General features: G+C 27.5%; 7 protein-coding genes across 7 annotated transcripts, besides 13 other annotated features; 2 read left to right on the top strand and 5 right to left on the bottom strand.

The window, feature by feature from the left end:
• Positions 1-20: 20 nt before the first annotated feature.
• Positions 21-51: a sequence feature (AT_rich).
• CMU_011380 (uncharacterized protein) lies at positions 46-1,023 on the bottom strand (the record flags this gene model as incomplete). Its single annotated transcript, XM_002142502.1, has 1 exon — positions 46-1,023. One exon carries the CDS (start codon positions 1,021-1,023, stop codon positions 46-48), a length of 978 nt encoding a protein of 325 aa, XP_002142538.1.
• Positions 1,024-1,142: 119 nt separating this feature from the next.
• Positions 1,143-1,193: a sequence feature (AT_rich).
• A 73-nt stretch (positions 1,194-1,266) lies between these two features.
• Positions 1,267-1,305: a sequence feature (AT_rich).
• A 25-nt stretch (positions 1,306-1,330) lies between these two features.
• Positions 1,331-1,353: a sequence feature (AT_rich).
• Positions 1,354-1,709: 356 nt separating this feature from the next.
• On the bottom strand, positions 1,710-6,896 carry CMU_011370 (exonuclease family protein; the record flags this gene model as incomplete). Its single annotated transcript, XM_002142501.1, has 1 exon — positions 1,710-6,896. The coding sequence occupies one exon, from the start codon at positions 6,894-6,896 to the stop codon at positions 1,710-1,712; it is 5,187 nt and encodes a 1,728-aa protein (XP_002142537.1).
• Positions 6,897-7,110: 214 nt separating this feature from the next.
• Positions 7,111-7,936, top strand: CMU_011360 (clathrin adaptor complex small chain family protein; the record flags this gene model as incomplete). The annotated part of the gene is made up of 4 exons (XM_002142500.1): positions 7,111-7,278; positions 7,466-7,525; positions 7,589-7,657; positions 7,754-7,936. The coding sequence occupies 4 exons, from the start codon at positions 7,111-7,113 to the stop codon at positions 7,934-7,936; spliced, it is 480 nt and encodes a 159-aa protein (XP_002142536.1).
• Positions 7,681-7,708: a sequence feature (AT_rich).
• A 162-nt stretch (positions 7,937-8,098) lies between the features above and the next one.
• Positions 8,099-8,133: a sequence feature (AT_rich).
• Positions 8,134-8,224: 91 nt separating this feature from the next.
• CMU_011350 (uncharacterized protein) lies at positions 8,225-8,810 on the top strand (the record flags this gene model as incomplete). The annotated part of the gene is made up of 2 exons (XM_002142499.1): positions 8,225-8,260; positions 8,424-8,810. 2 exons carry the CDS (start codon positions 8,225-8,227, stop codon positions 8,808-8,810), a joined length of 423 nt encoding a protein of 140 aa, XP_002142535.1.
• Positions 8,807-8,880: a sequence feature (AT_rich).
• Positions 8,881-8,945: 65 nt separating this feature from the next.
• CMU_011340 (uncharacterized protein) lies at positions 8,946-10,038 on the bottom strand (the record flags this gene model as incomplete). The annotated part of the gene is made up of 2 exons (XM_002142498.1): positions 8,946-9,902; positions 9,982-10,038. 2 exons carry the CDS (start codon positions 10,036-10,038, stop codon positions 8,946-8,948), a joined length of 1,014 nt encoding a protein of 337 aa, XP_002142534.1.
• Positions 10,039-10,390: 352 nt separating this feature from the next.
• CMU_011330 (uncharacterized protein) lies at positions 10,391-11,442 on the bottom strand (the record flags this gene model as incomplete). The annotated part of the gene is made up of 3 exons (XM_002142497.1): positions 10,391-10,511; positions 10,695-11,313; positions 11,406-11,442. The coding sequence occupies 3 exons, from the start codon at positions 11,440-11,442 to the stop codon at positions 10,391-10,393; spliced, it is 777 nt and encodes a 258-aa protein (XP_002142533.1).
• Positions 10,578-10,643: a sequence feature (AT_rich).
• Positions 11,370-11,399: a sequence feature (AT_rich).
• Positions 11,443-11,683: 241 nt separating the features above from the next.
• Positions 11,684-11,733: a sequence feature (AT_rich).
• A 32-nt stretch (positions 11,734-11,765) lies between these two features.
• On the bottom strand, positions 11,766-14,512 carry CMU_011320 (uncharacterized protein; the record flags this gene model as incomplete). The annotated part of the gene is made up of 4 exons (XM_002142496.1): positions 11,766-11,954; positions 12,075-12,218; positions 12,291-12,350; positions 12,446-14,512. 4 exons carry the CDS (start codon positions 14,510-14,512, stop codon positions 11,766-11,768), a joined length of 2,460 nt encoding a protein of 819 aa, XP_002142532.1.
• Positions 12,014-12,059: a sequence feature (AT_rich).
• Positions 12,352-12,399: a sequence feature (AT_rich).
• Positions 14,513-14,642: 130 nt separating the features above from the next.
• Positions 14,643-14,698: a sequence feature (AT_rich).
• Between the last annotated feature and the right edge of the window lie 49 nt (positions 14,699-14,747).

Below are 14,747 nucleotides of genomic sequence, written 5' to 3'. Positions count from 1 at the left end.
ACTTTTTTTCAATACTTGACTTAATATTAAAATTATATAAAGAAATTATATGACAAATTTATCTTGGAATAAATCCCAAATAGCAATAAGGGTATCATCACTAGAAGCAAATCTTCCAGTAAAGTGACAAAAAACAGTACTTGAAATCTTTTTTTTATGCCACTTTAATTTACCAATGTGTTTTAAGCTTTTATTTTCGTACAAGTCCATAACTCTATTTGATGAACTTAAAGCAATTGTTATCATTGAATCGGTTCTAGTTTCTATATTATCGACAGAATATGCTAAATTTAAAGTATTTATTGGTATTTTAAAGTCTTTTCTATTATACACATAAAGATTATTACTATAGTCTGATATCCATACCCTATTATGGGCTCTTGAAATAGATAAAATCGGACTTTTAGATGGGACTATACAATTACTGTCAAGTGGATTTCCAGGATTCCTTGCATCCCATTCAAGAATTGCTCCTGATTCATATCCAGCTATAAAATTATGTTCAGTAGTCTGTTGCATACTCATTAATATTCCTAAAGAAGAGCCAAAATTTTCACATCCTTTAAATAATACTAGAGTTTCTTCAGGTTTAGGTTTTTCAGTATCAATTATAGCAAAGTTATACTGTTCTTTTCCTGGTATAAGCAACAGGTTGCTTGAATTATTCCACCTGCTAATTTTTGAAAATGTAATTTTCTGTATTTCCCATTGCTTTGATAAGTTTAGATTTTGCAATGAAGGTGAGTTATTTAAAATATACTTTGATACTAATCCATTGTTCGTTTGTATCACAAGAGATAAATGTTCTTTTTCAATATCTGTAAAAGTCCGTATTACTTTAGTCTTTAACTTATTATTATTACTTGTCATTATGCGCTTCTCAAGGTCCCATAGTCTAATTTCACCTTTAACTGTTCCACATAATAACTGCGTTTTAGAAATGAATTCTAGAGAAGAAATAGCATTTTTAAATTGATCTCTAAGACAAAATATTGGTAGTTCAGATTTTATCCTTGTTTTCATTAGACTATATATGCAATTTTTTAATTAATTTGGTAGTACTATGAAACCAGATTAAAATCAAACAAAAAAGCTTTTCAATATAACCCTTTTATTTATTCCTTAATTTTAAAATAGATACGTTATTTATATTCAATGTATTAAGAATATTATTTTTAAATTGTAAAATTATAGTAAGCTAGATTCTAATTTTAATTAATTTGAAGATATGAAGATATAAGATATTTGAAGTAAGTTTTGTCTTCGTTAATATTAAATAAGTCTTATTTTTTATATTTTATAATTGATGAACTGTATTTTGCCTGGATTCTATAATTATAATTTATAAAATTACTTGTTAAGGTCCCTGGAATATATGCGAAATTTTTAGGTTGTGACTGAAATAAACAAAAATTATTAAATTAGAAATAAATAGTATGTCTCAATACTGGTAGTGAGCACTTCTTTGAGTAGAAGATATTCAGTATTCTAAAACTATTCTAAATAACAACACATATAGGAAAGTGTATTTGTAAGTTATTAAAAATATTTCTGTGTAACAGAAATGGGTTAATTAGCTACAAAACAAATATAATGGGACAAATAACTAGAATATAAAGTGGAATAGTGTAAATAGGTTTAATGAGTAATATGAAATCAGAATATTGATAAATATTCAATATTTAGCTTTGTTTCCCCTATATTTATTATTAAACGCCTAAAGTATTAACTATCTGTTTATTATTAGTTTGACTATTATCCAAGGCTTCTACTTTCCAATCAGTTGCATGTCCCTTCGAGTAAAGATTAGCTAAGAATTCATTCCAAACTTGCCGTTTCTTTAAGTCTAAATACTTAAGAAATAGTTCGTATGCAATTTTAGCATCTTCTATAGAGTCATGACCTTCACATTGAATGTTTTTATTTAAAACAAATTTTGCAAGAAACCTAAGGCTAATAAAACGTTCTTCAGGTAATCTATATATTTCAACAGTATCTATAATCTGTTGACATGGCACATAGATATTTATAATTTTGAAGTCACTTGATAAACCATGTCCAATAAAAACAACTCCACTATCTACCATAAATTGAAGTTTTTTCAAAATAAGATGTTTACTTGTCAGGAAATGGGATGAATACTTTGGATCTAAGTCTCCAGGTTTAACTCCGGAAAATCTAGTTAGATAATCCATAGGTTGTTGAGTAGTGCTTCCATAAGATACATAGTGATCCATAATAATGGTATTTGCCTTATTTGTATGATTATCGGAAGATTGCCCATATTCTTCTATAAGCTCTTTAAAAGAAGATATACTTCCACATCTAACAATTGAAACTCTTGCTAAAGACATCTGAGATTTCTTAAGCACTTCCTTTGTTCCATCTGGTCTTAATATTGACTGTTCTGCATCTAGTGCAACATATTCTGAATCCAATGCTACAACCATAGGTGGATCAATACTTTCAAAATCAATTTTTGTATCTGAATTAGAAAATTTTTCACTTGAATCAATAAGTCCGCGATACCTTGGATACCGAATAAAATAATGTAAACACAATAAACTCAATTCATCATCAGTGAATGGCACTTGTTGGGATATTTTAACATTGTCTGGATTTTCAGAAAGATTTATTTCATTTTTTAATAGTTTTACAATAGAATTTAACATTTTTAAGGTGTGAGAATGGATTGGATCTGGATATTGCCATGGTAATGTAACAGAAATCCCTTGTATACAAATTTTGGGTGATGTTTCACACAACTCCATAATTTCTGACTTTAAGCTCAAGTCACTATCAAAATTAACAGTAGGAAAAGGGCTAAATGGATTTGTATTTGGTGGGTTATATCTTAAATAAACCAAAGAACAAGGTAACTTCCAAGAATTGCAAAAGTTTGTAACTTCACTTTTATTTACGGAAAAAACAGTAGAGCCATTCATTAAATACCACTTATTCTTATTATTCTCTGAGGGAGTTACCAGTTTATGCTTGAAATACATACAAAAATGAGTGCCAGAAGGTAATTGTATTGAACTGCCTTGGTATACTCCAAAAATTAGAGCAACCAGTTCGTAGTCTTGAGTATTTAATTCATTATCAGAATTATAAACAACACTTTTATTGTCTTTAATTGAAATAGCTTCTAAAGCTTGAATTTCATTGTTAGTTCCACTAACTTTTGTTCCAAGAAGTGGTAGAGATTTATTTACTGAAGCAAAAGAAAGGTAGAAAGGAATACTTAAAAGAGGATTATTTAATGAATCCTTTGTATTGGAATTGTATGTTTCATCATATTCTAAAGGAATAGTCCCCCCATAGTATTGCCATTGTTTAACAGATTGAAGTGAGCAATTTACTAATAAAAGACTTGCTAGAGAAGTTGCAAATCTCATATGCTGACAAGCTGAAGTTTGAGAACACTCTTTGCAATAAGATCTTCCAGATATTATACGGCATAAAGATAAGTTAAGACATTCCAAAAAGTTTTGTTCCGCAGAATTATTGTCTTGATTTATCTGATTAGAGGAAGAGTTTAATACCTTCGAGGAATGACTGAGACTTGATACATTATTAGAGTTTGAGCTATTCAAGTTATGAGGATAAAACATTTCTAAGGCAAATATATTGTTGTTAGATTTTTGTATATGGTTAAAGGGAGTACATGAGCTAATTGTAGTTATTTTTATACCAAAAAAATCCTGTATAGTTGAGTTAGAATTTCTAACAAAATCTTTATGAATTTGTTCAATAAGGAATCTCCAAAAAGCCTCAATTTTGCGGATTTGTGTAAATACAGCATAAGGAAGATAGCTAGAAGATTCCAATGAGTTCAATTTAAAATTTGAAGCTGATGAATTTAGATTTGATATTTGATTAGAAATGGTAGGATTAGGTTTAAATAGGGTGGATGGAGTATCTTCCAGTTCTATTCCTACAAGTTTTACTTCAGGAAGATGTCTGAGAGTTCTGAGAATATTAAGAGCAAAAATATGAGAATAGTTATTATTGTATAGTGGAAGAGAAAAAAGTTGATTACGTTGTTTGTAACTTCTTCTACAGCAGTACAACATAAAACTTAAGTGAACAATTTCACAGGATATACAGAATTCCATTTCACATTCTGAAACATGATGCATAAGTAGCATATATGGAATAGTTGGAATAAATGAAATTAGCATAAATAGAGGTTGAGTAAAATCCAAAACATCATTATCAAGTTCTAGACAAATAAAACCTTCACAAAATGTTACAGACTCCTCTTCTCCAAGTGATCTTATTTGATTTGTACAAGTTATTGAACCACCATCAGTATTACCAAGAGTTTCAATTGGTACTCTCCTTATCTTCGGCCTATCTCTACGATTAAGGTTTGTTTTAGGGCGATATTGAAATCTAGAGGGTACCAAGGATAAAGTTTTAATTCCAAGAGCATCAGTAAGGCCAAAACACAAATTTGTATTTCTTTTCAAACGATAGAACCACGTTGGGTATGCACCTCCAATACATAGTAAAGGTAATCCATATACTAAATTATTTGCTTTATATTTACTAACATCAGGATTAATAGCTACTTTAATGAAATCCATTGACTTATATTCAAGATTTTTAAGTTTAAAAGGTTCAATCTCTGGACGGATCTCGCGGATGTACTCAAGAGATAGTGCTAAAAAATTTGATGAAGACGATTTATGTAAATGATCATTAATAAGAGTCTCCCCCATATCACCTATTACATTACTAGTTGAACTAGCTTCTGTATCACTTATTTTCCCACTATTGTTAAGCTTAAATAAACATAATCCAGGAGGTAATTCATCTGAAATTTTGAAGCGTTGCCATGAATAACCTGTCTGAATTTTACGGATCTCATCCACATCATAGAGATTCTTAAAACTTACAAGAACTTCTTCTTTAATTTTCATACGACCATTACTTTGAGTTTCAATTATTGGAGGAATTCCTACAGGATTTAATGAATCATAGGCCACAACTGGGCGTCCCCTTAAATATCTTAGAGCTACAGTTAAATTTGGAGTAGTTGGATTCCCCAAATTCTGTGAAATTGACTTTGTTACAGGATTAGAAGCAATGCCCATTAAACAGTGAATAGATTTAACATAAGGAAATACATATAATGCACTTGTTGAGGAAATACTTGGCTCACAGAAATTTCCTAAAGTTTCACAAATAGAGGATGGGAAGTTATTTATATTAGGATTTTCTCCAGATCCTAAGGGTATATTTAATCTCACATTTCTTCCAATACTTGGTAATGGATAGGATGGATAGAGATTGAAAGGATGGCAAATATTCGATGTATTTGTTGGATCTGTAGATGGACTATTAAGATGCTGATCAGATTTCCTGAGAATTAAAGATGAACTTGGTCTTTGCATTGTATGTATAGATCCAGATGTATCAGCTAATATAAAAAATTGATTAGAGGAGCTAAAATCTGCAAATGATATAGGTACAGAAGGAGTAGCATAAAACTCCATTTGGTCAATATTAGAGTGATAAACTTGCCATTGACCATTATTACCAATTATATAAAGATCTTCAAATCCTGAATTTCCAGAATTAGTTCCTCCTGAACCCCCAGGTCCTGCTGTTGAGCATAAAGAATCATGATTCCATAATATATTTATGGGCCCAGGAGAAAATGGAATATTCTTACGAGGTCTAAAACGTCTTATATCATATAATCTAACAACAGTATCTCTTTGAAAATTCGAAATATCCAAATTTTTCTTAAAGATCATCATTTCGGCTGATGTAGATACTTCTCCAGGATGCATTCTAATTAAGTCCAAAACTGATAATCCATGAACTCCTCCAACACTTGACAAAAGCTCTTCAAAAGTAATCTTCTGTGTACATATAGAACTAGTTATAATCGCTACAGTATAATCATTAACAGCTAACCCACTAACTATTGATTCAGTAAAATTTGATATAGGGTTTGATACAACAGTCACTGTCTGACCAAGACGTGGAAGACGAATATCTGCTATCCCAATCATATTACAACCTCCAACTACAAAATTTGTCGAATTAGGAGAGCCTTTTAAACATGAAATACCACCATTATAAGGAATCTGATGTATAAGACGAAGTTCATGAAGATCTAGTATAGAAACACCTCCAGATGTCCCCAAACCTATAAAGGGATTTGGGTTTCCTATATATGATGAGTATTTCGTTGAATCACTACATAAAATCTTCGTTCCTATCTTATTATCTGTTAATAATTTTACAGAATGAGTAGATACAGAGCTTCCTCCTCTCGTATAAACTCCAATTCCATTGTTACTGACAGTATAAATATGAGATGAGGATGGAAAACCTACATTAATTACATTATCACGACAAAGAATTCCATTGATTATATTTCCACCAATACCGACGGGAAATGCAGTATATCTACTACAATGTGGAAATTTAAAGGAGCTGAGAAAACCATTAGTCCAACCTAGCCAAAATAGTTCATAGAAGGGATCACAGAAAATACTCGTTATAAAGGGACGAATACTTTTATTTGATAAGTGAGATGAAAATAAACCTACTACATTATAACTTGTATAAGCTTCCCAACCCCAATTAGAAGCTCCAATAGAACTACTTAAAGCTCTATTAGATACTGATGATATAGAAGTCCCAGATAAATTTACTCCGGGTGTATTATTAGATATATTATATGGATCAGTATATGTAGCACCTGATAACTGATTAGAAAAATAACCACCTTTGAAATCAGATCTTATATACCCAGAATTATCAATTCCACTATTAATAGCACTATTATCCATTTGTAGTTGCCCAAAATTTGAAGTTTTTGTAGGTGAAGATTCATTATAATCTCTATTTACAAATGGTACCCTATTATACATTTTGACAAAAAAACAAGCTATATTCAGCTAGTCTTCAACTCTAACATGCCCCCATTTAATTATAGTTCTATATATTGTACTTTCTCCTTTAAACAAAAAAAAAAAGGAAATTTATAAATAATTATACTCAAGATTAGAGGGGATATAAAAGGCGCTTGCGCCAGATGTTGATAAATTTTTATTATAACCCTTTTAGCGTGTTTAATGATGCACAATGATCAAATTTATATTACTAGTTAATAAACAAGGGCAAACTCGCCTTAGTCAATATTATGAATATTTAACAATAGAACAACGTACAATATTGGAAGGACAACTAATTAGGAAGTGTCTCTCAATTGGAGAAAGTCATTCCCCCTTTATAGAATTTGATAATTATAAGGTATGTCAATTTCTGTTCAATATAATGAATATTCAGAGTATATTAAACTAATTAATTAGTTAAAATTTTACACTTCTAAATATATGAATATCTAATATTGTAATTTTATATATTCGTATTTATTATACCTACTATATGTTATTTGCCTATTATCTTACCCTATTATTATCATCTTTTCTTTTTCTAGATTATATTTAGACGTTATGCATCTCTCTATTTTATATTGGGTATTTATAACTGCGAAAGTGTGGTTAGTTTTACTGAAGTATTTGTGAAGAAATTAGATATTTGACATTTCTCTATTATGTAGAATGAATTAGCATATTTGGAACTAATACACTTTGTTGTTGAAACATTAGATAAATACTTTGAAAATGTGGTATGTTTAAGAGATTCCTCTACATTTAATAATAATAAAAAAGAAAAAAAAGAAGAGAATCTTTGAATATACTTTATACTTTTTTTTTTCCTTTAGTGCGAATTGGATATAATGTTTAATTTAGACAAGGCTCATATTATTATTGACGAAATAATTATGAATGGATTAATAGCAGAAACAAACAAAGCTAATGTAATGCAATATATGAATCTAATTGAGAAAGCAGCCTCTGCACCTAAAGATAATATCACATCAATGAATTTAGATATAAGAAAATAATATCAGTTGCATTATACTGAGGTTTAATATTACTATATAATTAAACTTTTTAAGAGAAACAATGGAACGTATAAAACTTTAGTATAAATTATTATTAAACCTATTTAATATGTATACAATATAATATTCTGTATAGTATTTTTCCTCTTGTTTTCTATAAAGAAAATATTTTTTATCAAATTTGTAAATAATTTTTTCTTTCTAAATTTTTGGAGGTATAAACAATTTATATTTGGCGTCAGTTTTATTTTGTATTTTATTTTTAAGTAATACTACTTAAAAATAAAAATGAGGCAAGCTATACTTAAGACTCGCATAATTTCAGTAAGTATTATCCTAATATTATGCTATTTACAATATTAGAGTGAATATGACATACTCTTAACCTAAAAAGTCTTTTTCAGACATTTTACAAAAACTACGAAATGTAAGTTAGTAATAAAATGAAACATTAGACAATATCAATTATGTTTATTACCTCTTTTAGGAACGTTTTATAAGGTCAAACATAGCAGAACAATTATTAGATAATGCTTGTAATGCTGCTCATGAAGTTATAGATGAACAATATTCTAGGATAGACAATCGTCATTTGGTGTATTTAAGCTCAGATATAACAATACAAGGAAAATTAGTTTACTACAAATATTATAAAAAAAAGTGGTACATGTGTATATCTCCATCAAGAGTACAAACAACAAAATCTAATCAATCAAAATTATCAAAGATACATAGTATCCCATTTAAGAAAAGCTCTATAATTGCAATAGAAGCTATTGAATATTCATCTTGTAATATAGATAAAGCTTGTAATAATGAAATGGGACACATTAAGATAGATAAGGATATAATTGTGAAATCAGACTATAGATAAATAAAATATAAATGATAATATAAAAATTCCATATTAACTTTAATATATTTATCTATATAATTAATAATTTGTTAGAATGAAATAGTTCATAGTTATATTACTATCTATTTCGTCTTATAGAAGGTTTAATAGATGTCAAAAACCAAAACTAATATAAGGATTATAACTTGGCAGATTATTAATTGGATAAAATGCCCAAATAGATCTAGGATTTCGAGTATTTTGTGGTATTAATGGTTGAGATTCATATGTATCTTGTTGATTGTTAGATGTAGACGAAGATAAATTAGTATTATTTAATATAGGACGTGAGTTAGTTATAAAAAATCTTTCTTGGTTATTTGGGGAAATAGATACTGTTTCTCTAGCATTTACATTTCTTTTATCTAATTGATTATGCCAACTACACTTCTGAGTATATAGATTTTTAATAAATAATAATGAATCCCCTAAAGTAAAACTTTGAATTATTAATAAGATAAGTATAAAAACTAATAAGTAAAATCCCCATGAAAGTGATCCATCTAACGATTCTATTGTATAAATTGGTGATGGAGAATGAAACACAAGAAGACTTGGTAAATTATTACTACAATAAAAGATGATAATACAAACAATAACAATTGCCACTATAGAAGACATATTTAATATCACTGCAATATATGCCAATAATATTTTCGGTGGAGAATTTAGTGCTATTTCTTTTATACCATTATTTATTCTTTCCGATATATTGATACTCCTACTATATATAAACCAGAGTAGCATACTTAGAGTAAGTATTACACTTGAACTTATTAGAATGATAAATACAATATTTAGTAAAGTTGTAAGATATTTTGCATCATTACAAGCTTTATTTAAAAATTCGTATTTACTAGGTGGTACACATATTCCATTAACCACATTAGCAAAATCTCCATGAATTCGTTTAAGGCCTCTATTACAAAATTTTAAAAATTTCCTACTTTTTGATGAGCAATTAAGTGTTATCAATAATTTGTAAGAAACAAAGTCCCATGATAATAATACTCCTTCATATAATAACCAATTATGAGATAATAATGTGCCTCCAAAAGTTATAGCTAATAACTGAGAAAATAAATTAGCAATAAAAGAGATAATATATATTATTTAGAGAAGGTACAGATACCTTAAATGGTCAACTTACTAGTATTAAGATTACTAAATTTGATAAGTTTGTAGTCAAAACCCCCCTCCCAACCATAATATATTTATAAACAGGAATTAACTTAGTACTGACTATATTTAAGATTTTAACCTAATTCCCTAGTCTCTTAATAATTAAAGTACTTATATAATTTACAACTCCATACTATCCTTGAATTACTTACAGAGACTCACCGCTTAAGTCTGATGAAAACTTATTGGTAAAGAAAAGTAATAATTGTGGCTCAAGATACTGTAACAGCTTTATATCTCAATGTGACGATATATATCGCTGTATACAATTTTGATTTAAAAATTTACAATATTTACGTTAATGTATATCAATATAAATCAAATTGACAATATTACTATATTAATATAAACATCTCATTATAATTAACTATTTATAATCATATCTTCACTTTATTTCTTGTTCTAGTTCTCTTCTTCTTATCTTTATTCTGAGATGTAAGATCTGGTTTCTTTTTCTTCTTAATACAAGATAAAGGATTAGGATTTTTCCTTTTTCTCCTACAAAGAAAAAATGTAAGATAAAGAAATTAAAGAATTTACAAATATATACATTGGAATATTTCCTTTATTAATATGAATATAATAAAATATTCAACTTATGAATTTACAATTAATTGAATATATATATATGCATAATATCCACTTTCTTTTCTATATATTTGTATAAATTACTTAACTTACCTTTTCTCTTTAGTTTTGCTATCTTGATTAAGAGTATTTCTTAAACACGAAATATAAGAGTATTCCCACTTTTGAGGAAGAAGCTTTTCTTGTTCTTTTGAAAACTGTTGAGAACAAGTAACTTGAGATGGACTTTCTAATATAGGTATCTGATTATATAAATAAATGATAGGTACACCAGGTATTTTACGTAGCTTTTTCCTAAGTAATACATCTTGTGTTGCAACAATAAACTTTTTTGAATTACCACTTTTTGATACTATATCCAATATACATCTAAAGGAATCAAACTTTTTTTTATTTTTAAATTCACTATCTTTATCTATAATACTGGGATCTATTGCATTTATATTTTCATTATACAAGATAGATTGTGATTGTTTTTCAATAGTATCAGTTTCATAAATATGATTACATTTATATCTAAAAAAAGCTCTAGCAGCAAGTTTAGCACCTGAAAAATCAGCTTTAGTTGACTGGTTAGAAAAATTTAATGTTTCAATTTCTTTGACTATACAATTAGACACTATTGGAGTTATACGTCCACATAGAATTTTTGAAAGTTGCTCCTTAATATGAAATTTGACTTTCAATGCTGCCAGTATAAATGTACCATCAACTACAATGCAAAATAGAGAATATTAAGTAATTTATAGAGCTGTACAATATGTAATGTATTATATTAGTATTTAATATTAATATAAAGCTTACCTAAAATTCTATATGGTTCAGTAAATTTGAAATTCATTCTATAATACTGTAGAATATGTTTAATATATTTTTTTCGATTAACCTTCATTTTTGGGAGGAAAGGACTTTTTGTAAAGTTTTATTTTAGTATTTTAAAAATACCCTATAATTTATTTCGAAGGTTATAATGCGGTTATATTACGTGCTACAATAATTTCTAGATAATAGTTAAATTTTCAAACATCTGTAATTATTACATATTATAGAATTTAAGATGAAAAATAGCAAAATTAGTGATCTAAATTTTTTAATAGTAAATTGAGTATATTTAAATATTTATAGAAAATTAGAAAGTGTATTGTTAACTTGTTTTTCGAATGATTATGACCCTCGTATTTTTAAAGTTCCATCCTCATTTAGGATACCTAACTTTTCAAAATTGGCAATTTGGCTTGAAGATAATTTAACACCTTCCTGTTTTGTTACATTGCAATTGGGTAATGTAAATCCTGACTCAGCACATGCTCTGGCAGCTTTAAGAACTTGTGTTGCGAATTTCTGTTGTGTTTTCTATAATACAAAAAAAAGAAATATAACAATAACAATGTGATTTTCAAAAAAACAGAATGTATATTAAATATTTTTATATTTCTTTATTTTAATTTGAATTAAATTCACTGTTAGACTTACATTAAAATATTTTGGTTCGAGAAATTCATTATTTTGGAATAATGCTAGTGTTGATGAATTATCTATGAAATTCGTTATATTACCTCCCTCTTCAAGTAAAAACATTTGTGTAGGACCTTTTCCTATTGACTCTAAAGTTTCAATCTAATAGAAAATAAAAAAGTGGTTTGATTAAATATTATAAAGAGATCTTAATATATTGTTTTCAAAACCTACAATTGGCTCTTGCTCTATATAATCAATAAATGTTGGAGTTAATCCCATTGTTGCAGTTCTCTAAAATAATAAAATAATGATATTATATCCTTAATATTTATTTTTAATTCGATTAATGTAATATGGTTAGGGTATTTCTGATAATATAAACTTACCTCTACATCATCTGCTAACTCACTAAAGCGTCTTTGTATTTTACCAATTGTAGACATATTATAAATGTTCCAAAGTGGTACTCCAATTGCTTTTCCAAGTGTAGCAAGATCAGTACACTTATGGATTTGTGGATTACAATAAAAATCTTGATACATTAATTTTGGACCTAGTTGATTTGGCACCAACTCAGGTTGTGGTGTATCTGATTGTATAAATGTTGTATTAATAAGATATTCCATTGGAAGTGACCAATTTTCAGATTTAAGATTATTTAGAGCATTAGTTATTAGCTGATCTCGAGCTGAAGTTTGGTTATAAATATTTGGAATTTCTGTTTTTTTTAGATCTATTGCTGTACCAATAGTTGCATGTGTTTTCTGATCCTCTTCTGGATTAATTATTTCATTATTATTAAAAGATATCGAGTTATTTAGGAGATTATTTTCCTCAAATAATAAAATCCCTATATCTTTGATATCACCTTTTATTATATCTCTATGGTTAGTCTTATTATCTTGAGTTATATTAGATTTTAAGTCATGGATAAAATTTTTTATTTGATCTGGATTATTTTTATAGTATTGGATATTATATCCATTAAATTTTGTGCTTTCATTGAAATTTTCTATACCATTATAAATAGAATCTGTTGATTCACTTAAAACAATTTTATTTTTAGTATAATTTCTAGTATAGTTTGGATTTTGATTAAATTCTATATTTTCTAAATTGTTATGAACTGAGCTATAATTATAGTTACTTAAATTATTATTATCATCAATCAAATAAAAGTCTATATATTTAGTAACATTACCAATACTTTTATAAATATCCAGATTTCTAGATAATTTAGTATCCTGTGCTAATGTATAATTATATTCATAATTTTTATTATCCATACCAATTAAATTATCATGAATAGTTTTATTACTTGCTGTTGGTTTAGTATTAAGATTCACCTGAGATTTTGTTAAATTTGTATCCTTAGTTTTAATATTATTGTTTTGAGATATTTTGTAATTTCCTAGTTGAGTTATGTTATTTTGTTTATTTTCTGCAATATCCTTATCTTTATATATAGAATTCTTATTAGTATCATTTAATCTGTTATATATTTCTCTATTTTCCACACTATTTTCTTTCTTTTCAGTAATATTTTTTGAAACTTCTGTAAAATTAGTAATTTTTCGATTAAGCACATCTAATCTACTATTTTCTGTAGAGTTGAAAATTCCTATATTCAATAAATCACTTTTTTTTTCATTTCTTGTAATTATATTTTCTGATTTTAACTTTGTACTAGTTGACAATTGATCTAATTTATTTTTCAATGCATTGTATTCAATATTATCATCAACTTCATGATATAACTTATTATTTGAGTCAAAGTCTTCATTTGTCTTATTTAAAGATTGTTTATTAGATGAGTTTTCTCTCCTAACATTTGATCTGTAATAGTTTGGAGTTTTTAAGACTGGAGGATTCCACCATACTTCATTAACAGATGGTATTTTGCGTTTCGATTCATTATATGTTTTAGAGGCAAGGCTATTTCTTAAAATAGGTTTATTTATATGCTCCCACTGCCAAACTGTATGTTGTGGATTTGGAGGAGGAGCTGTTGAAAGATAGTATACTGAAGAATATGGAGAAAACTGAATATCTTTTGTTTTATTAGGACAATATTCATCTACAATTTGTTTTCTGCTAATCACAATTGGGGGTTTATTTACTATAAATGGAATTTTAGTATTTTTGCTAATGTTTCCATATATATCAGTATTCATATACTCGGAAATAGCAAATGTACCTACTATATCTCCTCTTGACTCTCCTATTCCTACTATTCTTTTTCCCATACCTTCAGATATTAGCATTTGATCAGTATTTTGTCCATTAGAAGAAAATTCTAAGCTATTGGGAATCTTTGTTGAACCATAAAGTGCTAGGGTTTCTGCAAGTGCTTTTGAGTGGTTTTCAGGAACTACAGAACCTTGGGTAGTTGTGGTATATAATATCCAATATTGAAAAGAAAGTTGAGTAGCTAAATTTAAGAAATTGTACATGAAATCAGAAATTGTTAAATAATATTTATACTTCTAACTTTTTATAATTTAGTTTATAAGACTTTCATAAAAAATTGTAACAATGCATGTAATAATAAATTATTTCTGCTTAGCCAAAAGGGGGTTTATCAAAATATATAATGTAATAAATTTAGTCTAATTATAGATAATAAAATTTGTAATATTGAACTAGTGAAAATAATTAGTACATCAATAATAACAAATAGAAAATATA

This window comes from Cryptosporidium muris, genomic scaffold (assembly GCF_000006515.1).
Source record: "Cryptosporidium muris RN66 scf_1106632373469 genomic scaffold, whole genome shotgun sequence".
Classification (NCBI taxonomy): Eukaryota; Apicomplexa; class Conoidasida; order Eucoccidiorida; family Cryptosporidiidae; genus Cryptosporidium; species Cryptosporidium muris.
Note: the sequence above shows the minus strand (reverse complement) of the source record. Positions and strands in the feature narration are given on the sequence as shown.